Source organism: Schistocerca serialis, chromosome 9 (assembly GCF_023864345.2).
Source record: "Schistocerca serialis cubense isolate TAMUIC-IGC-003099 chromosome 9, iqSchSeri2.2, whole genome shotgun sequence".
Classification (NCBI taxonomy): domain Eukaryota; kingdom Metazoa; phylum Arthropoda; class Insecta; order Orthoptera; family Acrididae; genus Schistocerca; species Schistocerca serialis.
This window is the reverse complement of record NC_064646.1, coordinates 273025976-273053818: the sequence shown is the minus strand read 5'-3', so window position 1 is coordinate 273053818 and position 27843 is coordinate 273025976. Positions and strand designations below refer to the sequence as shown.

General features: G+C 40.3%; 1 protein-coding gene across 1 annotated transcript in view; it reads right to left on the bottom strand.

Moving 5' to 3' along the window:
• Positions 1–2113: 2113 nt before the first annotated feature.
• Positions 2114–27843, bottom strand: part of LOC126418688 (retinoblastoma-binding protein 5 homolog) — a 71828-nt gene continuing 46098 nt past the window's right edge. Inside the window, exons 8-11 of the mRNA XM_050085581.1 lie at positions 26660–26813; positions 14619–14831; positions 6583–6877; positions 2114–2543 (exon numbers count right to left, since the gene is read on the bottom strand). Of these exons, the coding sequence (XP_049941538.1) occupies positions 2440–2543; positions 6583–6877; positions 14619–14831; positions 26660–26813 (766 nt within the window). The 3' untranslated portion in view covers positions 2114–2439. The remainder of the gene's footprint in view (positions 2544–6582; positions 6878–14618; positions 14832–26659; positions 26814–27843) is intronic.

Sequence of the window (27843 nt, the reverse complement as noted above, 5' to 3'; positions counted from 1 at the left end):
CTTCTGTTTCCCATAATGAAGACATGACTTCATCAATGTAAGAGGTGTGTTATGTAACATTTTAGTTTTCCAAGTAAAATTTTATGGTCCTCACAACTTGCAAAGTGGGAGAAGACAGGCACAAACAATATAAACATCAAAAGCTATTTTAGGATCCCCGAGATACTTTGGAAAAATGAGACAGGAAATTATGCACACAAATTAGACTATCCAGAGATCTAGTCAAAAGGAAGTCTAACATTGTAGTCTGAGAAAGGTACAAAAGAACATGGAATCAGTAAATCAGTAAGACCAATTGTGATAATAAAACTTTTTACAAAATAAAAACTGACAACTGAATTTTAGAACATTAATTTTCATCCTACATACATTACTTTTTTTCAGTCCTAAGGTACTGTCACAGAAACATATCACAATATTAATTTGTGCTGTAAAGGTGACATGACAGGCCTATTAGTCATCTGACAGAAAAACTGCAACTGATAAATGACATGTGCTTCATTCTTCAACTACTTTAGAACTATTCTTCTTTGAGGCACATATAATAAATGATCACATGAAACAAATTAATACTTACTTACACTATGTGATCAAAAGTATCCAGACACCCCCAAACACATACTTTTTCTTATTAGATGCATTGTGCTGCCACCTACTGCCAGGTACGCCATTTCAGCGACCTCAGTAGTCGTTACACATCGTGAGAGAGCAGAATGGGGCACTCCACAGGACTCACAGACTTTGAATGTGGTCAGGTGATTTGAGTGTCACTTGTGTCATATGTCTGTATGCACGATTTCCACACTCCTAAATATCCCTAGGTCCACTGTTTCCAATGTCATAGTGAAGTGGAAACATGAAGGGACACGTAGCACAAAAGTGTACAGGTCGACCTCATCTGCTGACTGACAGTGAGCACTGACAGTTGAAGAGGATCGTTATGTGTAATAGGCAGACATTGACCCACACCATCACACAGGAATTCCAAACTGCATCAGGATCCACTGCAAGTACTATGTCAATTAGGCGCGAGGTGAGAAAACTTGGATTTCATGGTCAAGGCTCATAAGCCACACATCACGCCGGTAAATGCCAAATGATGCCTTGCTTGGTGTAAGGAGCTTAAACATTGGACGACTGAACAGTGGAGAAATGTTGTGTGGAGTGACGAATCGTGGTACACAATGTGGCCATCCGATGGCAGGGTGTGGGTACAGCGAACCCGGTGAACATCGTCTGCCAGCATGTGTAGTGCCAACATAAAATTCAGCAGCGGTGATGTTATGGTCGGGTCGTGTTTTTTGTGGAGGAGGCTTGCACCCCTTGTTCTTTTGTGTGGCAGTATCACAGCTCAGGCCTTCCTTGATATTTTAAACACCTTCTTGCTTCCCACTGTTGAAGAGCAATTCGGGGATGGTGACTTCATCTTTCAACAGGATCGAGCATCTATTCATAATGCACAGCCTGTGGCAGAGTGGTTACATGACAATAACATCCCTGTAATGGACTGGCCTGCACAGAGTCCTGATCTGAATCCTGTAGAACACCTTTGGGATGTTTGGGAACGCCGACTTCATGCCAGGCCTCACCGACCGACATCGATACCTCTCTACAGTGCAGCATTCCGTGAAGAATGTGCTGCCATTCCCCATGAAATCTTCCAGCACCTGATTGAACATATGCCTGTGAGAGTGAAGGCTGTCATCTAGGCTAAGGGTGGACCAACACCATACTGAATTCTAGCATTACCAATGGAGGGGTGCCACGAACTTGTAAGTCATTTTTAGCCAGGTGTCCAGATATTTTTGATCACATTTCATTTATAATCTATCTATTTCTGTCTAGTAAGCAGATACTTTTCTATCTTCACTTTATTGTAGTTTACGATGGAGACATCTTTTTTATATATACAGCAATAAAGTTCATGGAATATACATTATATATACATCAAGATTGTTGCTGTTGAAGTTTCCATATGCTGATACCTTTCTCTTTGTTACCTGTTACACAAAGTAACAAAACCTACAACTGTAAAAACACAGTAGATGCACTGATAGTCCTGACAGAAGGGTCTAGTATGATCGAGCAGGTTTTAGTAACTGAAATGCATCTGTAACTACAAACACATATTTATACATTGAGTGTGATGGAAAGTGACATATAAAAATTTGAATATTTAATATAATAAACATATACAAATGATAATACTATGATGTTAAGTTATGTGGGGCACAATTCAACACACTGATCTCACTTGGCATCTATCTTCTTCTCCAGATTCTAAGACTGCCCTTTTCACTGAATGTTTCCCTGGAAGACCACAATGCAACTGTTACAGACATCTGTTCTTGACAAACAGCTTGGTCACAGGGCAAAAATTTGGTTGACAATGACTTGGAAGTTCATGGTAACAATGTTCACTCTCCTTACACCACAATTTCATTTCACTCTTTTCCTGTCTTCAAGTCTCGCTCGACCAATTCCTTTCTTCCCAACAGATTGCTGCTTGTCCTTGACACGATTACTAAGAAGTGGATGAATTTCTGTAACAGAGCATCAACATTGTGCAAGTGTAATTCTCAAGACTCAAATTCAGACAGGGTAAAATGCTTGCATGCACTTGTGTGTGTCCACGAAACACACACACACACACACACACACACACACACACACACACACACACACACACACACACACACCTCTACTAAAATTTGTGTCTTTTATGTACAAAGCCAAGGCAAAGAACTGATTGTGGAGTGGATCAGCAACTTCTAGTGTACAGTGAAGATCACGATGAGAAAGCATATATCACATGACAAATCAGCATATCATATGAACACAGACTTCCAACTTAAAATGGTGTAGCTACACTACATAGAGATTCTACATGAGATGGAATAGGGAAGTGATAAGAACACAGCCTGACAGTGACACTGATTTTAGATAAAATTGCTGTTATTATTTTTTGATTTAGTTTCCTCTTAGTTCAATGATGTTCATTTAATGTTTATCCAGTAAGTAGATTTCATCCCTGAATTGCCATTCTGGAAGGCTTACAAAATATCCTTGGTTGCTATAACCCCTTCACTGAACTCTAACCATTCTTCAGCACAAATTTCTTTAAATGTGGGAACTGGTGGAAGCCACTGGATGCCAAATCTAGTGGATACAGTATACTTCTTAGAATTTGTGTTTAAAATCCTTCAATTTTCCCACTGGCCTGATAGAAGGTAATCAGTAAAGAGAACACCTTGTGTAATCCAGCAACTTCTTGCCCAATGAGTGCTAAGAAATTCATTTCACATTTGTTTTTGGCTAGCATTCAACAAAAGCTGTGCCCAATCTTGCACAAATTTGCTCATAATAGTTCCTCATGTAAAATGTATCATAACTTTTTTTGTTATACCTATGGTATAAATTTTAATATACGAATCTCCTAACATCATATTGTACACTATGTTTTCATATGTAGTCAATTTTCTGGGATATCCATGAGATGGATCATCTAAATGAGAAGCAGAGCTAGGTTGTTATTCAGCTACCCTTTCTTAATCATTGAAAATGAAGGATCATACTTCTTACAAACCATCAATAACATTCCGTAAGTGATTAATGGTTCAAAAAGATAATTTGATGATGGTACAGCATCATTTCAATGACACAAGACACAAATTTATTTTAAAAAGCTATATAATGAAAAATTCCACAGATCAAGTGAGCATGTTGAATTTTGTTGTTATGCAACCTTACTCCAATAAAAATAAACAAATATCATTGATATCAATGATGTCTTTGTAGTTGGCTGGCTAAGGACATTTAATCTTGCCATAGTGTGGAATAAAGTGGAGATTGTAGTGTTGGTGGGAAGATATATAGGGATTACACCATACTTTGCAATCTGACTAACTTTAAAAGTGAATGTCAATAATTAAGTGACTGGTTAGAGATATTTCTGTATGTCAACTGCAGATGACTCAGTTCAGACCTGTAACATATGGAGTATAGGGTAGTGGCTAACATAGTGGTGGTTTACAGAATACAGACTGTCCCTTATCTGCAACAAGACAAGATGAATACAATTTTTCATACAGTATTCTGACAAAAGTGAAATATTATTGTTACATGGTAATTAATAATCAGGGAAGTCAAACATTTTAAACATGAAGGACTTAAGGCAGATAAAGAGCTTCCTTGGAAGTAATATATGCAATCTCTTATGCAGAAACTGAATGCTACTATCTATGCTGTAAGATTAATCACCACTGACACAGATACTGAACAATGAAAGCTTGTTCACCTTGCTTGCTTTCAATCTATTATATCTTGTTGTTGTTGTTGTTGTTGTTGTTGTGGTCTTCAGTCCTGAGACTGGTTTGATGCAGCTCTCCATGCCACTCTATCCTGTGCAAGCTTCTTCATCTCCCAGTACCTACTGCAGCCAACATCCTTCTGAATCTGCTTAGTGTATTCATCTCTTGGTCTCCCTCTACGATTTTTACCCTCCACGCTGCCCTCCAGAACTAAATTGGTGATCTCATGATGCCTCAGAACATGTCTTACCAACCGATCCCTTCTTCTGGTCAAGTTGTGCTCCCCAATTCTATTCAATACCTCCTCATTAGTTATGTGATCTACCCACCTAATCTTCAGCATTCTTCTGTAGCACCACATTTTGAAATCTTCTATTCTCTTCTTGTCCAAACTATTTATCGTCCATATTTCACTTCCATACATGGCTACAGTCCATACAAATACTTTCAGAAACGACATCCTGACACTTAAATCTATACTCAATGTTAACAAATTTTTCTTCTTCAGAAACGCTTTCCTTGCCATTGCCAGTCTACATTTTATATCCACTCTACTTTGACCATCATCAGTTATTTTGCTCCCCAAATAGCAAAACTCATCTAAGTGTCTCATTTCCTAATCTAATTCCCTCAGCATCACCTAATGTAATTCGACTACATTCCATTATCCTCGTTTTGCTTTTGTTGACATTCATCTTATACCCTCCTTTCAAGACACTGTCCATTCTGTTGAACTGCTCTTCCAAGTCCTTTGCCGTCTCTGATAGAATTACAATGTCATTGGCGAAACTCAAAGTTTTTATTTCTTCTCCATGGATTTTAATACCTACTCCGAACTTTTCTTTTGTTTCCTTTATTGTTTGCTCAATATACAGATTAAATAGCATCGGGGAGAGGCTACAACCCTGTCTCACTCCCTTCCCAACCACTGCTTCTCTTTCATGTCCCTCGACTCTTGTAACTGCCATCTGGTTTCTGTACAAATTGTAAATAACCTTTCGTTCCCTGTATTTTACCCCTCCCACCTTCAGAATTTGAAAGAGAGTATTCCAGTCAACATTGCCAAAAGCTTTCTCTAAGTCTACAAATGCTAGAAACGTAGGTTTGCCTTTCCTTAATATTTCTTCTAAGATAAGTCGTAGGGTCAGTATTGCCTCACGTGTTCCAACATTTCTACGGAATCCAAACCGATCTTCCCTGAGGTCGGATTCTACCAGTTTTTCCATTCGTCTGTAAAGAATTCGCATTAGTATTTTGCAGCTGTGACTTATTAAACTGATAGTTTGGTAATTTTCACATCTGTCAAAACCTGCTTTCTTTGGGATTGTAATTATTATATTCTTCTTGAAGTCTGAGGGAATTTCGCCTGTCTCATACATCTTATGCTATCGAAATTTCGGCAACTCCACATATTCACAATGAAGATACTTAGCCCAAAAAGGGTGGCTAGAAGGAGCTCTAGCTTCAGTCTGTGAACACAGTGTAAGCTGTGGTTCTAGCCCCTCCGCCATGGCTGAAAATTCTCCCTCAAAGGTTCTGTAGTTATTAACATGGACCTATTCCCTTGGTGAATAGTTAGCACAAAAATAATTTGAACCTGGGTAACATTTTCTACAAAATTGTATAGAAGCGTGTGCACAATTTTGTAGGTTTTTGTTTTAATAGGCTTACAGCAGAAATGAGTAAGAAACCTTACATGTCAAATCTTAAGCTGAAAGGCCTCCTGAAAGTACACAATTTTTTTCCTGTAAAAGACTTCTTGCAGTAGTTTAGAGCCTTTTGCTTTACTTAGTTTCAAAGTATTAATATTTTTTAAATTTTTTATCTTTATTTGGTGAATTCAGTAGTGACTTGTTCCGTGACCAAATAACTGACTCATGATTTTGTGAGGAGGGCCAAAGGTGGGTGGAAAATTATGAGCAATCTTTCTTATATGATGAAACCATGCTCTGGCATCAAGAACAGAATAAGATCTTTAGTGAAACAACAAATTCAGTGAACTGTACTTTGATGACTACTGTGCCACTTATTGATTTTAATAATAGTGAATGTTACGTAATTTCTGATACTGGGATACTTCAGATACAAATTAATGGCTGTGTATCACCGTGATTGAGCAATAGTGTGCCTTTCACAACAGGTAACCATGGTACTTTTTCTCAAGCACACAAAGTCTTTTATAATTAAATATTAAATTGCCTCTGTGGTTAGGTGGCAACTTTCCACAGAATTCTCTTTGTTAACATCAAAATTCTGTCTAAGACATACATACCTTCACATGGCGCACCTTCCAACTGTATTTCAAATGATCTATATTTTCGTCGTTTTGGTTGTGGTGATGTATTCTCTTTGCTTCCATCTGTAGCACCATTTCCATCTCCTAATGGTGTGTTAGTATTAGCAGGTGGCTGATTAGGAGCTCCAGAAGGTGGAGGGGGTGCTCCCCAGCCATCCTCAGGTTCCTCAACTTCAGGTGCAATGGGAAGGAACTGCAAGGCTTCAGTGTCTTCCGTTTCCTCATCTGAGCTGCAAAATGCAGCTACAGGCTCTATGGTAGAAACATCTACCTGTGTAAGAAACATAGTTTCAGGTGACATAGCAGTTTTGGGATAAATAATTACAGAAAGATGGGCTTCCCCAAGCATGAGTGGTGACTAAAATAATACCCAAACAGATACCTATGTAAAATTTTACCTACTTACTATTGTACTATTCTTACATTGATGAGCCAAAATATTATGATCACCTACTTAATAGTGTGTTGGTCCACCTTTGGCACGTAATACAGCAACAATTCTGGGTGGTATGGATTCCAGAAGTTTTTGGACATAAGTGTACCCGATGTTTATGCATAGGTCACGCAGTTTCAGTACATTACAGGCTGGCAGTTTGTGAGTGCGGAGTTGCCAGCCAATAGCATCCCGGATATGTTCCATCAGATTCAGATCATGTCAGTTTGGTGGCAAAAATATCAATGTGAGTTCACTGTTGTGCTTGATAAACTACTGTAGAACAATCCTAGTTCTGTGATGCTGTATTCTTGGCTGTTGTCTATGGCTCAACCGCCATCTACTCAGCGAGATGGCTCTGCCATCTACCTTGAAGGGAAGAAGAATGTAGCTGTAGCCTTAGGAACCAGCCAAATACCTAACACCAGAGTGTTGCAGGTTGCCGCCCAATCAAGATGCCTGCAACTCAACCGCAGCTCATGTAGCTTGTGACAGCTGCTGCTGCTGTAAGCGAGGATGCCACTTCTGCCAGATGCAGCCAACACTAGCTGACTTCCATGAGCTGTGTAATACTAGACAACTCCATGGTATTCCTCAGCCGGGAGGTCTTTGTAAAACACTGCCCAGCAACTTACCATTCAGTGCGAGTTCCAACCTCAATGCTCAAGACTGGAAGTCTGTGAGTATATTCGTCAGAGGACAGCACTGCCAGTCAGGGGCTAAAACATCACTCATGCAGCCTCTAGAGACTTTGTCTACAGCAATGTTTATTTATGGCAATCAACAGGCTGTCTACTCAGCTTGTGCCTTCAAGAAATGTATGTGTGAGTTAGTAACAAACTCTCATCAGACCAGGATGATCTTTCAGTTGCTTTAATTCAAAATTGTTTCAATTGCTATTCAAAACCAAATGTTAGTGGATACTCTCTGTGTTAGTAATAAAGTTCTATGATTCTTGGTTACCAGGGCACATTCTCTCTTATTGTAGCACGCATCACTCACAACTGGATACTAAAGTCACAACAAGGTAAATGCTTCTTCTTTTTCTGTACAGCTCTCATCTTAATGGTGGTTATTTTACTTGTGGGATATAATCTCCAGTGTCTTGAGCACAAGTATGTAGTTTTGCTCGCTCATGATCTGTGATGTTCTGTCTGTCTGTCTGTCTCTGTCGTCTTCTTCTTGTTCTGCCTTGTTTTTGTATTACGGCAGCAAAGCTTCCTTCCTTGTTCTGGTTCACTGCATCCGTCTGCTGCTCTTGCTTCCTGTTGACACTGGACCCTCTTTCATGTTTTCACCTCTGGTCTTGCTTGCCATTTTGCCTTTACTTCTACCAAGCCAGAACTATCACTCCTGCTGCTTGGCCACTTACAAGGTCAGCATTTGCACTGTTTGACCAAGGACATTGCTCGCTTCACCATGCACTGTTTGGTGACGATGGCCCTACGGGCTATGGATGAGACAGCACAGCTTCTGCATTGCACGTGGCATTTGCTGCACACCACCAAACTCCTAAGACGGCACCTCATCTACCTCGACACTACCTCCTGCCCAGGACTCCACTCTGCTACCTCATTTACAATGCTTTGGAACATGACCCACTTTCCTTACTGTACTAACCAGCCTCCTTCAGTTTTCTGCTGTTTCTCTCCTGCCCAGGCTCTGCTGGCTCTAGTGCCACCCACTCCAGTACTCCCTGCTGCTCCAGTGTTGCCTCTTTGGATTTCAGTGTTCTCCTTGCTGCCAACCTACTCAATGCTCTTCTCCACTGGCTCCCATTGTGCTTTCTCGTCCTTAGATTTCTGTCCTCAAGGTAACCTCTCCTTCTCAGTACAATACTGACAACACTTGATCCTCCTCTTCTGCCTATTGTCGTGCTGAAATTAGGCCCCCAACCATGGAGCACAGTACCCTCTCCAGAGCCTCCTTCCTTCCTTGTGTGCAAGTCTTGCCTGTCTGATGTTCTCGCCTTCTTCTAGTGTACATTCCACTTTCTGTGGGAATTTGCCTGGCGCCAGGCCAATCTGTCCCCAGACAATCCTTCATCACGATCATCTCCTGTGGCCTCAGTGTACCTCCTGTTTTCCAGCTGTGGAAGTTTAGCCGCAATGCCCGGCCATGTCGGGTCTTGCCGCCTTTTTGACCAGGTTGTCCTCTGTTGACGACAGCCCTGCACGTCTCTGGTCTTCCATGTCTACTCCTCACACCTTGTTCACTCCCTGTCTGCCTGGCAGCTGCTCCCCAACAGCTGTGCCCAATAGTGCTTGCAACTTCTGCCAGTAGCCTGCCATGGTTGGCCTTCCTTCTAAGAGTTCCTCAACGCCCTGGGCTGATTCTATGGCTGGCAACGAGACGACCAGTGACCTGCTGTAACACTCAACTAGCACTGCAATGTATGGGTCTGGCTGCCGCCATGGCTTTCCAGCCATTGCAATCTGGACAGCCCCATTAGCACCCTCATATCCCAGCAGCCACTGTTGGTTCAAGCATCTGTGTCCCTTTGGCCACTGGTGCTTTGCAGATGCCACCACACGGCACGCCTTGAGGCCCCTGTATTGGTTGCCAGCTGCGCCCCTGCATGGTATTTTTCCAGATGCTAGTTACACCCTTGCTGGGTTTTCAGTTGGACTTCACCAGTGCTCCTATTCTTTGGTCCTGCAAGGTTCGCCGCAAGCCTTGCAATGCCCGGTCACACCACCTTCAGTGGCCTGTCTTTTTTCACGCCCACATCCCCCAAATGGCTGCTCCATCTCCTCCATGGGGAAGAGCGTGGTGCTGTATCTTCAGCTGTTATCTCTGCCATAGCCACTGCCTACACAGAAAAGTTGCTCCGCCATCCTCTGTGGGGAAGAGGCCTGCAATATTCTTCAGCTGTCATCTACAGCACAGCAGTTGTCTACACCGGGTTCCACCATCTCCCAGAAGTGAAGAAGAATGTGCTTGTTTAAAACTGCACTGGAACATGTGTGGTGTACACAACTGTCACTGTGCATGCATTGCTAGAGTGCACGTGCGTCTGGTGCAAGTCTGTGCTCTGCTGAGTGCCCTCCATGGTGAAAGCTCACGTCATCGATATCACATCAACTGTCTTCACATAGTAAAATTGCAGAACAGCACTGGCCACACAGAGCATAAAGTTTTTCTATAACAGGATTCCATGTGTTACCTAACTGGAAACCAAAGGTGTAAACTGATAAGGACCTTAGACAGTTAAGTTTCACAGATTCAGAGACAACAGTGTTCCAACAGTTTGAAGTACAGACCAAAATTTTTAAATCACTGAATGACCAGCAGAACTACAGTGTTCTGCAACAGCAGCTTTCAGAGACAGGCACAATGAGGTCACTGCAATCTACTATTCCATATCAAGGTATCAAAGTGATATATTTCTTTTAAAGATTCAATAATTGCTACATTTTTAATCTCTCAATACAGTAAAACAACTATTTAAAAGTTTTACCTCTACCATTTGTTCAAAGCATAAAAATTTTATTTCATAATATTGTACATGTGTAATCTTGTACTCATAACACAAGAATCATCTTATTTTTAATATGTATAAAACTTTAGACCAAGACCAATGTCTCTGATATCTTGTGCGCAACTTGTTGTACTTAGTCAAATACAAGAATCCAGCTGTTCACTTGTAAACCTTGTTCTGTGCTTATTTTTAATTAAATTCAGATTTGAAAGTATTAATTCACATTGGTAAATTACAAGCAAAAAAGGCTTTTATCCAAAGTGCTACATTAACTAATATAGAATATTTTCCCTGAGCAATTAACCCTTTGACTGCTGGGGATGTGTTAACTTGTCATGTCTTGCCATTCCCCTGGCACGCCTGACGTGTTTAAGCTTGGTCCTTGGACATGTTGATGCGTACCGTGCCACCGGCCTTTTCACTGCTAGGGACAAGTTTAGGCATGCTGAGTCATAGCTACCTGTGAGTGACAGACGTGTAAATACACAGAGCTGTCTTTCCGCCTGCTCTTCCAGTAGCTGTTCAGTGGTCTGACTGTATAGTTCGAGAGTGCGTTATGTTTGTTGCTATGTTCCCTCGTTGCAGAAACCATTACTTTGATGACTCGCGTTTAGGACCCATATGTGAACTAGATACTGACCCAAGCAATCTTTCATTTTTTGTGATATTAAGTCTGAAGAACTGTTGATATTTATTGCAGACGAAACAAATCATTTTTACTTTTAGACCAGAGAAAATACTACAGAACCTGTGAATTCTCAACTGTCAAGGTGGAAAGACACTGGATTTGAGGATATGTTTTGTTGCTATTTGCCTTCTAATGGTGCAAGTTAAGAAGTTAAAATTAAGTGATTGTTGGTTCAGAGATACACTTTTGAACACACCAGTTTTACGCAAAATTATGTCCCGAGACTGTTTTTGTATAATTCTGAGAATGCTGCACTTCAGTGATAACTCTGCAAGTACTTGAGGCGGCAGTCTGTTTAAAATTAGGATGATTGTTGACAAAGTTCGTAAGATGTTTCGTTATTCATTTCATCCACATCACAAGCTTTGTACAGATGAAAGTCTCTTACTGTTCAAAGGCCAATTATCTTTTAAGTAATTTATTCCAAACAAGTGAAGTAGATTCGAAATAAAGACATTTGTACTGCGTGTCTGTCAGATGGGCATATTATGGATTTTATTGTATATACACGTGCAACAACAGAAATTGGGTTCCACAATTTGGGGCAACGTAGTGGCAACTCTTATGGGACCGTATTTGGAACAAGTCACATTCTATTTGTCGATAATTGTTACTCTGGCTCGGACTTGTTCCTTTGGCTTCACAACCATGGAATAGCCGCCTGTGGTACTGTTTGTAAGAATAGGTGCAACATGCCAAGACTGCAGAAGAAATTAAAACAAGGAGAAACTGAGTTTAAGTGCACTGACTAGTTCCTTGCTATCAGCTGGTGTGATAAGAGACAGGTGTGCACGTTGACCACAAGTCACACAACACAAATGATTGCAACAGAGAAGACCGACAGAAATACTTGCGAAAAAATAAAGAAACTGGAATGTACTGTAGATTACAATTTGAGTATGGGTGCAGTTGACTGTTGTAACATGTTACTGAGCTCAGTCGGATCAGTGAAATGGTACAAGAAATATTGTTTTCACATTCTGGATTTGTGCATTCTAAATGCTCATGCTCTCTACAGGGTGAAAAATGGCACTCACAGAGTTTCACCTTTCTCTCATAAGGGAGATTTTTGAAAAATATGCTACAGAACAGAAGAAAGCTGGTAGGGGAAGGTGCTAAGATGATGAGAATCCTCTGCGATTCACAGGGGGACATTTTCCGGCTCTGTTATTGTGAGTGAACATTCGCAGAAAAGTATGCCAATGTGCAGATGTGTGGTTTGCGCGAAACAGAAAGTGTGATAGGAAACTAGACACCAATACAAAACTTGCAATGTTCCACTGTGTGTTGTACCCTGCTTTGAGACTTACCACCAAAAACATCTCTTTTTAACTTTGCCAGTGCCAGTCCAAACCCTAGATCAAAAAGAAAGATGGAAAATAGATGCAAAAGGTGTAAAATTATTCAAACAATGCCTGACTTCTTCAAATGTAGCACTTTGCTGACAAATGAATGGACTTGGTGACTGAGATGGTGAAATATCTGTACTTGGGCAAATGTAATTACGTCAAGTACATTGCGCCAGTATAACAAAACCCATATATTGATCTATGTACGATACATTTAAATTATTAACGCATAACAGGCAGTTATATTCTTTTATCCCTAGTAGTACAAATACAGATCACATTCGGTCTACTTGTACAAAACCTGTTTTCCATAACTGAGTTCAAATGCCTTTGATCAACGAGAAATAACATGCAAAAGTTAAAACCCTGTTCTGAGTGTTTTTGTTACTTTACCTCTGTTGTTAGCCAATACTGGTAATTAAACTCACTGTTCTGGGGAGGATGGGGGGCTTAAAATTGGTTGTTCGAATGAGGTTGGCTTTGAAGCATTAATAGAAAACTGTATTTATAAAAAGAAGGTACATACTCATGTTACAGGCTGTTTAAATGATGGGTTTGCCACATGCAATGGTCCAACCTAGGAGGCTACATAAATAGGCAGTGAAGAAGAAGAGAGGGAAGGTACATTAGAACTCAAGAGATAAATTAAGAAGCGAGTGGGCCACAGCAGTTGGACAAGTGAGCTGCCAGTTACGGAATTCCAGAGGTGTGCAGTGTGATACTGCTAATTCAGCATCCTGCACTCTACAGGCTGCCTTCAGATGAGCTGGGTAGCTCCACACCAATGCCTGTGGCAGTTCTGGGCATATGTGACAGCAAGAAGGTCTTTCTGACACAACACTGTCTGGAAACGTATATCTGGGCTTCCAGCCCAGCCAAAGATCACTTACGCTGAGGATTTGTCTCTCATCACCCAATGTTAAATCTGTCCCACCCTAACACCAGACTGGGCTTCTGACAGTCTACTGTCGGTGTGCCATGCAGTCACAGGCATGTTAGTGTCAGCTAACCCAGTGAGGATGTTTAGTTTGTGCCAGTGCCAACAAGTACTCCATCGATTCCAGGGATACTGGATAAGACACAGACCATGCCGAGCCCAGCTAGCAGAGTCATGGACTACCGGCAACACTCGCCGTGTGTGCCCCTTGCTGCAGGGTTGTGTTGTCATCGTCTAACTCAGGAAGGCCACCCCACCAGTTGCTGCCAGCAATGGATTCGACATTCTACTGCCTCAATGGTTCTCTGCCAAGCACACTGACCGATTCTACTGAATAGAATCTACACCAATAAAAGCTGTTTATCTTCTCAGAGCATTGTCTAGCTTTGCTGTCACCATGGACCCGGCATCAGCCATCTCTGAGATCACCTATACTCAACACTCAAGAATCTGATGACCAGGCAGTATTGCTACTCTTGGGTGAATACGCAGAGGTCAGCACCCAGGGACTGCGACAGTACAGACATTCGAACTGGTGTTATCACTTCTCATAATTAAAAATTCGATTAAGATATTTCAGCAGAAATAAAGAGGACAAAGTCTTTCATAAACTGTGCAGAAAACAAGTGTGTAACTTCTGCTCCAGTTGGCATTGCCGTGACAGATTATTTTTGAAACTAAAAAACCAAAGAAAAGATGCCTAAAAGCAGTTTGATGTTTATTGCACCTCTATTGCCTTTAGTTTAGCAAAATCAACTGTTGATACAAGCCTGCTGAAATGAAGTATGTAATAGGTTTTGGAACTCACTTGGTTACCAAAGATGATGCAACTGGCTGTCAACACACCTATATACACAATCGCCGCACAGCAGTAAGTAAAATATTTCTTGTATATTTGCTTGGATTATTGTATGCATTGGACAATACGTAAATTGGAAAAAAAAAAAAAAAAAAAAAAAAAAAAAAACCATGGAAGGTTAATAGGATTATATCATACATAATCTGTTCAATAAATTATCTGTATTATCAGAAACTCCATAATCATTTAAGATGTTGTTCCACAGTTACTAACAAATGTGCACTTCACATTTCCGTAAGAATAGCAAAATATATATTTTACTAACCTCAAGATCGTCTTCTTGTTTCTCTGGACCAAGTTCAACAGATTTATCTTCATCACTGAGATCAAATTCGGATTCACGTTCTTCATATTCAACATTTTCATCTAGTTCCTTGAAATCTGGAGCAAATGCTGACCAGTTTTCTACTTGGTTCTGAGCCCAAACAGAGACAACACCACTTGATATCGAAGCAATGATTGGACGCACTGGATGCCACTGCAGAAAAGGATCAATAAGTTAATACTAATAAAATAAGAAATCTAGAAAGACTAAAGTGTCCACTCTAAAAACAATATCAAAACTACAGAAGAGGAGGAGGAGGAGGAGGAGGAGGAGGAGGAGGATGATTTGAATTTAACATCTCCTCCTGTATCCTGGTTGTTAGAAAAGAAATGCAACTACGAAATAGAACAACAATCTTATCAAAATATACTGGCATTTGACTGAAATGGCCTACAAAAACCACAGAAAACTAAAATTATTATGGCTGGATGAGGACCTGAACCCCACTCTCTGCAAGTTCACGGTCCTAACGAGTGCACTGCCTTGTTCACTTAAAGAGCTACAAGTTTTATGCTATTCAAACAGAAACTGACACAACAATGTGACCTGGCTGTATAGTAAATACAAGCAGTTTCTTAGTTGGGGGTAGGGGATAGGTGGAACCACTAACAACCAACCAACCTTTCCTTATGCTTCTCCCTCCTCTACTAAATTTATCAGGGAAATACCATAACTAGTTTTCAGATCAGGGAGTGCACTTTCAGCCTGTTTGCAAAAAACACTCTATCAAATGTGCCCGCAAGCATGGAGGGGGCACTTGCTCTCCCTGAAATTAAGAGAATAGACTTTTCATTCGTTGTAGATTTCTCATGCATCTCCAAAACTGGATGCCTGTGTGATTCCACTAAGCACTGCCAACAGACAAAAACAGGAAAAAAAAAATTATGACATTAATCCAGTTATCAGAAATGCAAGTTCCTTCCTCAGGGAGGAGATAGAGTGGGAAAGGTTAAAAAAGAAACACAGGTCACTCAGATCCCAGGATGAAAGGGAGCTATCTATATAGTGAGATTGACAGTTGTCCTCACTACAGGTGGGTACACTCATCTGGGGTATGGGTGACCACTTTTCGTAATTAACCTTCTCAACTGCCCATGTCTCCTCACTACGGGTGAGACCAATAGTTCGGAAAGCTAGAATAATGTTAAAACTTTTACTTTTACATGTTATCTGTCAAACGTACTATGGTAAGTACTGGTCAGCAATTCTGCCTCATACTGAGTCCATTAAATTGTAGGTTTAGCTTATTCTGGTATTAAGTTGCAGAGAGTCATCCTAAACACTTCAGTTTCAACAATCGCTACATAATTTCTGTTTCTATGTGGCACCCTTCGTGGTATATATACCATTTCCTATGGCTTGGTAGCATTTTGGTGACATCCTACACTAAAGGTGGATGATCATTACAGAACAATGCCAAATTCGAATCTCCAAAATTTTCTGTTATACTGTGCACAATGATTGGTCGATCTGCACAAAAGTACTGGTATAACACCCTGACAAGGACGTTCCAACAGTGCCCCATGGAGCATGGGCAAGTGCCCTTCAACTCAACTTCTTTCAGGCATAGGTAGTATAGGCTACCCCTCTACGTAATCCTATTGCTCCATAATCCAGGACATACAAGCTAATTGGCTGCTCCTGCCTGTGGGAACTCACCAAGGGCAATTCAGTTGCACTGTCTATTGCTTGGCTCCCAGAGTACAGCGCATCTGCTACTTGCCTACCCGTGCCTCCCCCCCCCCCCCTCCCCCCTTCTGTGCTCAAAGGCTGCCAGATGCCCACATATACCCAACTGCCTGAAATCAACACTAAAGTTGGAACAGCCTGCTCTAAGGCCAACCCCTGGACACACTGTTCCCTATTCATCACAACAACATAAATATGGCTGCAGTACACCTAGCTGACACCCATCACAAAACCCCGGAAGAACTTCACCCCCTTGCACAGCCTAGATCTGTTCTAGCTTTCCGAGTCTACATTCTCTTATATGGCACAGGAACTGTAGTACAGCCTGCAGAACCCAGACGTGTTATAGGTATGCCATTCTGTGCTTCATGTATGGACGCATCAGCCACGAAGAACATCTTTTATTATGTGAGAAGAGAAAACAGAAAAACACAATATTAAAATTTTGTCAAATCCAAAATGTTTCATCTCCTTCTGGATTTTAACGTGTGGCTACACTGCTTATAACTCTTCCATTACCATTCACATGAAATGAATATTGAGTCATGGTTAAATGGGATGCTTATCAACATCAGTACAACTACTAATTGAAAATCTCACAATAGACTAATCTCAAATGTACACAAATTTCAAATACAAAAGTGTTTTCATAGCAGCAGTGTCATCAAGTATACAATGAGTGCACCAGTGTATTCACCTGTATCGATTTTATTTGATTATCTCATGAGTATTAATGATTGGTTAAAAGCTATTAATATTATCTGCAAATCAATTTTTATAATTTCTTACAACAAGAATGCATAACTTTTATTGATCAAACAATGGAAAGTCCACATTGGAATATCAACAGTTACAAAAATGATAGACTGCTACTCAGCATAAAGATGACATGTTGAGTTGCAGACAGGCTAGAGCGGCCAGAGAGCGGTCACATGTGTGTGAGGTGTGCCTGCTTGAGCGAATGTGCTTGTGTTTTCCTTTCTTTTCTAAAGAAGGCTTTGGCTGAAAGCTTAGTGTGTACCAGGACTTTTCACTGTGCTTGTCTGCTGCTCAATGTGTCATCTTAATAGCTGCATTGCATGAGGCCCCTTGCCATGGTTCACGCATCTCCCCCCATCGGAGGTTCGAGTCCTTCCTTGTGTGTGTGTGTGTGTGTGTGTGTGTGTGTGTGTGTGTTGTTCCTAGTGTAAGTTAGTTTAAGTTACTTCCTGGCAGACTAAAATGTGTGCTGGACTGAAACTCGAACTCGGGACCTTTGCCTTTCGCGGGCTAGTGCTCTGCCATCTGAGCTACCCAAGCACAGCTCACGCCCCGTCCTCACAACTTTACTTCCGCCAGTACCTCGTCTCCTACCTCCCAAACTTCACATAAGCTCTCCTGCGATGCACTTGCCCGCAAAAGGCAAAGGTCCTGAGTTTGAGTCTCGGACTGGCACACAGTTTTAATAAGCCAGGAAGTTTCATATCAGCGCACACTCTGCTGCAGAGTGAAAATTTCGTTCTAGTTTAAGTTAGATTAAGTAGTGTGTAAGTCTAGCTACTGATGACCTCAGCTGTTTGGTCCCATAGGGACTTAACTCCACCTCCACCACCACCACCTTTATAGTGAGTAACAATCTGTCATTTCCATAATTATTAATTTTTATTTCATATCTTTTTTCAACATAATCACCCTGTTTTGTAATGCACTTGGTTCACCATTGCACAAGCTTTCTGATACCCCCTGAGAAAAAGATTTTTTGTTGCATAGCAGGCCATGTATGCACCACTCCCTTCACTTGTTGATCAGAGCTGAATCGATGGCTTTTACAGCATCTTTAAGTGGACCAAACAGATGGCAACACCAAAGGGTGAGAATGCAACTATGCAGGATGCTCTAAAACCTCAGAATGCACTGGCTGAAGACATTGAGCACTGTGGGCGCCAATATATGGATGCGCATTGTCATGAGACAAAAGAAAGCCTTCGGACAATCGACCTCTGCATTTATTGTGAACTGCTGGCTCCAACTTGTTTACCATCATATCACTGCAACGTTTACTGTTCACTGTTGACCCCTTTTCGACATTAAGGTTGACTCTTGAATTTCTTTTAAACTGGAGATTTGGGGTGATTCCATTCTATGCACTAGTGTTTATTCTCTGGCTCAAAAAGATGAATCTATGGTCATCTCCAGTGATGATTCATTCCAGAAACATTCTGCCTTTGTTAGTATGACCGTCCAGTAGGTGCTCATAAATTTTCACACAGTTATGCTTGTTCTCTTCATCAGCTTGTTTTGGAACCCATTTCACACAGACTTTGCAAAATTGAGCCTGTTATACATGACTTCATATACAGAACCATGGCTAATCCGCAAATGGTTTGTCGCATCAACAGTCACTTGCCTGCTATTCAGAATTAAGGCATGGATTTGTTCAATACTGGCATCAATTGTGGCTGTACGTGGACACCCTGTTCTTTCCTCATCCTTCACGCTCACTGGACCACTTTTGAACTTTCAATCCATAGGTAAAAACTTCACTGTGGCAAAATGTTGTCCCCGTATTGTGCTGAAAGTTTTCTACGAGTTGTTGCTCCTGGTATGCATTCAGATCACCAAGGAGGATTATGGAATCCCATTGTTCTATGGTGCAGCTAGAGAATCACATGGCCATTTTTAGGTCATAATAGTGCAATGTTGTATGATGTTATAATGCTGTAACCTACCACAGGTGAAGACAACGGTGCCATCTAGCAGGCGGTGAGCCTTACGCAGCTAACCTAAGGAAAATTAGACAAAATTGCAAATACTTATTTGACTTACTCTTGTGCTCAGGTGGAATTGGAACTTAAAATATCCCCACTCTATAAGCAACATGTAGTGACCTTATTATTTACAATTTACCTGATCTATTCAACGTGACGGAAATGGTTAATTGTCACAGCTTCAGTTATAGTGTGAAAGTGCAGAGAGAGTTGTTCTCTGAGTTATTCTTTGAATGAAAGGGTGTGTATAGTTGGAGCTTACATTCATACCGGTTCATTTAAGAAGTGCTCTTAACAAAGTTCCCGAATTTACTGTTCTCCATTAATCTTCTCATGCTCAGATTATTCTTGGGACTGAGAGCTGGCTGAAACCCAAAGTGAGAGCTCCGAGATATTAGTGAGTCATGGAACGAATATCAGAAAGACAGATTAGAGGCTGCGGGAGGTGTGTGTGTGTGTGTGTGTGTGTGTGTGTGTGTGTGTGTGTGTGTTCATTGCAGCTGACAAAAATATTGTCTCTATTGAGGAAGAAGTTGAGTGTGACAGTGACGTTATCTGGTCGCTTATAAGAGGTCTATGTGAAACCAAGTTAATTGCTGGATGTTTTTACCACCCACCTAATTCTGCTGCGACCGTTCTAGAGTCATTCAAAGAAAGTCTGCAGTGAGTAGAGCATAAATACCCAGATCGTGCAATACTAACCAGAGGTGACTTTAACCTTGCAGGGAGTACAGACAGACAGTCATGTGAAGTACTTCTGAATGTGCTTTCTGAAAACTGTCTTAAGCAGCTAGTTTGGCAGCCCACATGCATTGGAAATATCCTAGACTTTGCAGCTACACATAGACCGGACTTTATTGACAATGTCAGTATAGAAACCGGGATTACTGATCATGTCATTATAGCAACTATGGTTACAAAAGTTGATAAATCAGATAAGGAGGCTGGGTGAGTGTTTCTGCTGGAAAGAGCAAATAAGCAGTCGTTAGCCTCTCACTTAGACAATGAACTGACATAACTTAGTTCCAATAAGATGGACAAGAGGAATTATGGGCAAAGTTTAAGCAGATTGTAAATTGTAGTCTGAGAATTATGTGCCTAGTAAGTAGTAGTAAGGATGGAAAAGACCCACTGTGGTTTAATAACAAGATTCAGAAAATGCTGAGGAAGCAGAGGCTGTTTGACAAGCTAAGGTTAATAGAGATTCATGCATATGTGAAAACATCTATGTGTGAAACATACGACGACTACCACCATCATACCTTAGCAAAATATCTGGCAGACAGCCCGACAAAATTCCAGTTTTATGTAAAATTGCTAAGTGGGTCTAAGGCTTCTATCCAGTCACTTGTTGATCAGACTGGTGTGGCAATTGAAGACAGCAAAATAAAAGCCAAAGTTCTAAGTTTCACATTTAGTTATTGTTCATGAAAGAGAACCATATAAACATACCGTATTTACTCGAATCTAAGCCGCACTTTTTTTCTGCTTTTTGTAATCCAAAAAACCGTCTGCGGCTTAGAATCGAGTGCAAAGCAAGCGGAAGTTCTGAAAAATGTTGGTAGGTGCCGCCAAAACTAGCTTCTGCCGTCGAATATATGTAGCGCTACACAGGCATGCTTTGTAGGCACAAAGATAAATACTGGCGCCAAAACCTCTGCGTTAGTAAATAAATTAAAAAAAAGGTGGAAGACTAGATTTTTTTCTCTGCCCCGAGTTTCGACCACTGCATATTCATACATTATCCAATGAAGTAAATACAAATTCCGTATTGTTCATCTTCGAATGTAGCAGAATTTCAATGTAGTACGAAAATCCAACTGGCAAGACTGTTTCAGATGTTTGTCAATGTGGCCAACTCTGCGTTCTGAATTTTTTCCTACCTGTGAGAAGAGATGGTTGCTAATAGGAACCTGATGAAATGTGAATCACATGCAGTATTCTCTTCACCATAAGAATAATACGAATATAAACATTTTGTCATGTATTCTTTCGTGTTTGCTGCTATCTCATTTAAATCCTGTACACCTAATAAACTACGAAACTAGAGTGAGACACCAGCAAACACGGAAGAATATACATATATAAAAACAAAGATGAGGTGACTTACCGAACAAAAGCGCTGGCAGGTCGATAGACACACAAACAAACACAAACATGCACACAAAATTCAAGCTTTCGCAACAAACTGTTGCCTCATCAGGAAAGAGGGAAGGAGAGGGGAAGACGAAAGGAAGTGGGTTTTAAGGGAGAGGGTAAGGAGTCATTCCAATCCCGGGAGCGGAAAGACTTACCTTAGGGGGAAAAAAGGACAGGTATACACTCGCACACACGCACATATCCATCCACACATACAGACACAAGCAGAAAATATGTCTGCTTGTGTCTGTATGTGTGGATGGATATGTGCGTGTGTGCGAGTGTATACCTGTCCTTTTTTCCACCTAAGGTAAGTCTTTCTGCTCCCGGGATTGGAATGACTCCTTACCCTCTCCCTTAAAACCCACTTCCTTTCGTCTTCCCCTCTCCTTCCCTCTTTCCTGATGAGGCAACAGTTTGTTGCGAAAGCTTGAATTTTGTGTGTATGTTTGTGTTTGTTTGTGTGTCTATCGACCTGCCAGCGCTTTTGTTCGGTAAGTCACCTCATCTTTGTTTTTATATATAATTTTTCCCACGTGGAATGTTTCCTTCCATTATATTGAAGAATATACATATCGTGTCATGTTTATATTCGTATTCTTCTTATGCCTAATAGTGATACAGTCAGAAATGAAGCACGGCAACTGACTAGATTTTTAAATCTAAGATGACTCTAATTTCTGTGCAGAATCTGATGTACTAAAGAAGCGGCCGCAAAGATTTTCAAACGGACAAAAATTTTCGCCTAACTCTCGTTCAGAACATGTTCTATCATACGCAGTCTATTATTTGGTTCTTGTTGATCATTATCAAAGAAAGCAGCTGTGTAAGCATCAACAAATAGCAGTCTATTGCCATTGCTTCGCTAATGAGACGATTCCTCTCTCTTTTTTTTTCTTTTTAAATTTTAAGCGGTGGTAGCGCGCACAAAAGCAACCCATGCCGCAAGCGGCGACAGGCCGTAAACACGACTATCAGAATGCGACGAACAATGCATGACGCAGTACAGTAATGCATTTTCAGCTTAGAGTGACGTAAACACCTACAACAAAGAAAACGGCACTTATCAGATCAAAGCAAAATAAGCAATCGATTCAAACTAGGCGAAGCACGTGAAAAAGGAAGAGTACCCGTATAAATACGGACGGAGCGCCTGGCGCATAGCAATGGCTACCTGGTAAAGATTAACTGCTACGCTTACGACTCCAACCAAACTACTGTAGCGGTATCGTCATTCATTCGACCTAAATTGTGTCTCATATTACAATGGACCAACTTTGTTTCGATTTGGAGGTGCGGCCTAAAACTTTTCTCTCCCCTTGAATTTCGAGTCTCAAATTTCAGGTGCGGCTTAGATTCGGGAAATTTTTTTTTCCTTTATTTCGTGTCTCATTTTTTAGGTGCGGCTTAGATTCGAGTGCGGCTTAGATTCGAGTAAATACGGTACTGTTGTTTGACCATCAAACAGACCCCTGTATAGACGACCTAGTAATAAGCATCCCTGGCATAGAGAAACAAATGAAAGAGCTGAAAACATGTAAGTCACCAGGTCCAACCCAATTTGGTTTTTCAATGAGTACTCTACAGTATTGGCCCCTTACCTCGCTTGCATTTATCACAAATCTTTAGCTCAGCGCAAAAAGTTCCAATTGACTGGAAAAGAAGTGCACCTGACTTCCGTATATATAAGAAGAGCAAAATAATAGACTCCCAAAATTACACACCAGTATCCCTAATGTCAGTTTACTGCAGAATTCTTGAACAGATTCTCAGTTCGAATTTAATACATTTTCTTGTGAATGAGAATATGATGACCATGAATCAGCACGGTTTTAGAAAGCATCGCTCTTGCGAAACTCAGCTTGCCATTTTCTCGCATGAAACACTGTGAACTATGGATGAAGGGCAATATACAGATTCCATATTTCTAGATTTGCAGGAAGTGTTTGACACGGTACCCACTGCAGGCTGTTAAAGAAGGTACAGGCATATGGAATAGGTTCACAGATGTGCGAGTTGCTCAAAGATTTATTCAGTTATAGAACCTAGTATGTTGTCCTCAACAGCAAGACAAGGGTATCATCAGGAGTGCCTCAGTGTGGTAGGATTGCTATTATTTTCTATGTACATAAATGATTTGGTGGACAGGATGGGCAACAATTTGCAGTTGTTTGCTGTTGATGCTGTGGTGTACAATATAAGGTGTCAAAGTTGAGTGACAGCAGGAGAGTACAAAATCACTTGGACAAAATTTCTATTTAATGTGATGAATGGCAGCTAACTCTGAATGTAAAATAATGTAAGTTAATGTGGATAGGTCCAAAAACAAACCTGTAGTGTTCAGATACAGCATTAGCTGTGTCCTGCTTGACACAGTCACGTCGTTTAAACATCTGTGCATAACGTTGCAAAGCGATATGAAATGTAATGAGCAATTGAGGACTGTGGTAAGGATGGCAAATGGTTGACTTCGGTTTATTGGGAGAATTCTAGGAAAGTGTGGTTCATCTGTAATGGAGACCACATGTAGGATGCTAGTATGACCTATTCTTGAATGCTGATCGAGTCTTTAGCATCCGTACCAGGTCGGATTGAAGGAAGATATTGAAGCAATTCAGAGGCGGGCTGCTAGATTTATTTCTGGTAGATTCGAACAACAGGCAAGTGTTATACAGCCATGCTCCAGGAGATCAAATGGGAGTTTCTGAAGGGAAGGCGACTTCTTTTCGAGGAACACTACTGAGAAAATTTTGAGAACTGGCATTTGAAGCTAGCTGCAGAATGATTCTACTGCCTCAAACATACATTGCGCGTAAGGACCATAAAGATAAGATATGAGAAATCAGGGCTCGTAGTTGTTTTTCTCTTGCTCTATTTGTGAGGGGGAACAGGAAAGGAAATGACTAGTAGTGGTACAGAGTACCCTCCACCACATGTCTGATGGTGGATTGCAGAGTATCTATGTAGATGTAGATATTTCCATGAACAAATCTCAAATTTTAGTGTTGCTGCATGTTCAGATTTTGATGATAAAGTAGCAGTCCAGTGGTGATATCTTTAATTCTAAGTCTGGTTTCTACATGCAAAAAATCTGAGGTTACTATTAATAATGTTTATAAAGTCAGTAATGTACATCATCCATGTTAACCCTAAGAAAACCTACATCCAGTTACAAATTAGGTTTCATATGCCATATGGTAATACTTTCATTAATAAGCACTGATGTAGAACTGAGTCACAAGCTTTCCAGAAGACAAATACAATATCCACTTGATTCCCTTGATCCATCAATTTATGGATGGCATGAGAGAAATGTACGAGATGTTTTTTGCACAACTGTTGCTTTTGGAATTCATGCTGTATGACACAGAGGTCATTCTGATTGAGGCACCACATCACGCTTGAGATCAGAATATGTTCTAAAATTCTGCAACGGATGGATGTCAATGAAACTGGATTGTGGTTTTGTTGACCACTTCTATACCCTTCTTGTATACAAAGTGTAGTTTGTGCTTTATTAAAAAAACAGGCCATAGTTTTTTATTCAAGGGGGGCTACTCAGTCACCGTATGTTTGTGCTTGCGTAACTCAAAAAGTAATTAGTTGATTGACTTGAAATTCTGACACAAGAATGAATGCAAATACACACTGATATATTCATAATATTTCAACCTTCTCTTTCTAAAGGTTATTGTTTCTATATATTTGTCATCTCTCTTTATGGCCTCTTAATCCAAATTTCTACACGAAAAACTGGTCTGAATATTTTCCTTGCCTGATTTTCAATTTCTCTTATTTTTGTTTGACTACAAATCACTGTAGTTTCTGCAGAATAGAGGGCTTCTTGTAGAATTATTCTGCTGTAATGCCTTAGTTTTGCGCTGACAGGAACAGATATTTTATTGTAGTGATTGCAAGTGAACTTATATGCTTTTTGTAATTTGCAGATTCTTTCTTGATTAGCCATTTGTGTTTAGTTCTGATGGTTGGATGATCTCTCCTAGTTATTTGAAGTGTGTAACTTGTGTCACTATCCGATACTAAGTTCTTTTGGGGAGATTATCTGTAGGCTTGCTTTTCATGTATAAGTTTTCTCGAAGGAGTTTTGTAGGCCAGTTTTCTGCAAAATTTTGTGAAGCTTCTCCAGGGTGAGTTTGACTTTTTCTCTACTGTTAGTTAGAATGGCAAGATTGTCCACAAAAGCCAGACCTTTCGCATTTATTCTCAGCTCTTTTTTAATCCCGAGTTCAATTACCAATGCTGTTAGCAAAAGTCTTGAAAGATTCTTGAATAATTTACTTCAAATTTTAAACAATACTCTATAGAATCATCCAGACGGACATATCCCACATTTTTTTTAAATGCACAAGTTTTCTGTTAAAACTGACTGTTAGAAAGAAAATGCTCTGCTGCATGCATTCGCTGTTTTGTTTCCTGCATCATAAGGCAGTTTAAACAACGATAGTGGAGTATTTTAGCCATTAGACAAACTGTTTCTCCCATATATATTGTTTCTCATTATAGACATATTTAAACGTAAATTAATACACAACAATACGGTGTTTTGTTTTCATCTTTGAGGGTGGATTTCACAGAAAGAAAAATAAGTTCTATTTCTAGTTTATCAGGTTATGATTAGGATACTACTCCAGAATCTGAATTTGAACAACAATCAACCACACTCAAAAAACTGGGGTGGATGGGTTGTGTGTGTTGTTGTTGTTGTGGTGGTGGTGGTGGTGGTGGTGATGGTGGGGGGGGGGGGGGGGGGGGAGATGGGCATAGGGATGGGAGGATGAAGTGATAGAATGAGAGACGGGGAAGGAGGAGATTAGGATGTATACTCAATTCCCATACACATTAGAAATGATCAGACTGAGTGCCAGCAATGAGTGGCTGGATACACCTGGTTCTGTATGAAATCCGATTGGGATTTCATTGGGTCCTGGGCCTTTATCAGTTTTAGTGATTTCAGCTTTTTCTGAAGCCTGCAAACACTCATTTTTGCAATGGTGCAAGAACTGAACTAGAGCAGTACTCCTGTGTCTTCCTTCATAAAAGTACATTTGAAAACAGAGTTCAGAAGTTCTGTTTTTCTTTTGTTACTCTTAATTTCATTTCCTGTGTCACACAAGAGTGTTCAGACACTAATGTTGATATTACTGACAACATTTACATACCTGAATATCTTTGAGTGGTGTGAGATGTCTTTTACAATTCTGCTTTGAGAGTCCTCGAAGGCTTCGCACACTGCCTTTCTGAGAGCCAACCACATTTCATTCAATATATCTCTATCTATTTGCGGACAATGTTGCAAAATCGAACCATTACAACAGGAGCACAGTCTGAGTATGGAGCTTAATGACATACTTAAAACAGTTTTGGTTTCAATTTAATAGTACACACCACAACATCCAGCAGCAATTCTCCCTTAGTACCATGAAGTATCTTCACAAGGTTTCCTATGCTTTTCTCCCATACATACAACGCATGTTGACGAGCAGAACCAGCGCAGATGTACTCCCCATCACCAGAGAAACAACATTTTTTCCACATGGTTCTGTAAAAGCAGAAATGCACAGCATCATTTTATGTCATGGTAAAACAACTTATGTTTATGTAAGAACCACATACTTTTTTCTTGGGCAATAATAAATGGGGGTGAGCAGAGGGAGCAAGCTCTGACTCCACAGATTACTGTGGGATGAATAATGAGCTCCACCTCCTTCAAACAAAGCTGTCACAAGATTTGGGATTTATTCTTTTTAGCTCATACTGAATGATTTGAAATAAAACTGGGATGCAGAGGTAATATATGCTTAAATATTTTACATAATATTTACATCACGGATCTACAAGAACAAAATACACACACACACACACACACACACACACACACACAAAGTGAAATAGACTAAAGAATGAAGATTAGTGTCCAACAATTTGACAATGTTGATGTGAGAGGCAGAGCACATGCTTGGTTAAATAACGATTTGACGATGCCTTGTTTAAGGAAGCATCTTGACAACTGTCTCAACTGATCTAAGACACGCTCAAAAAACCTAAATCAAGGTCATATGCAATCTGAATTCCACATCTCTGGAAAATAGGTCCACTATTTCAATCACTGCCCTATTCTGCTCAGCGAAAACAGAAAATGTGTGCGTGTACAACTCGTTCAATGAATACTTCACTGTTGTGAGTTAATTAACATACAAAATGTTTGGAAATTCCAGTTACAAACTTCTAGAACTTGTAGAGGGAAGTGTGTACATAATATTTTGAGCAGGAACCCGTGACTGGAAACATGCCTTTTCCATTCTACTGTGGTTTCAATTCAGATGCTTAATTCATCCACTTCTGCTGGAGGAATTGAATTAGGTGTGGTACAGTACAATTATTAGGTAACAATTCAAAAGGAAACATAAAGAAACATCTTTTTATAACTTAAGCACATTTATTTGTATTAACACTTAAAATATTACGTTCTGTATGTACAGAAGGCTGGGTTCTTTTTGTTTTGGACTAATGTAAACACATAATGTTTAAGTGTTAATACAAACAATGTGCTAAAGTGATAAATTGATGTT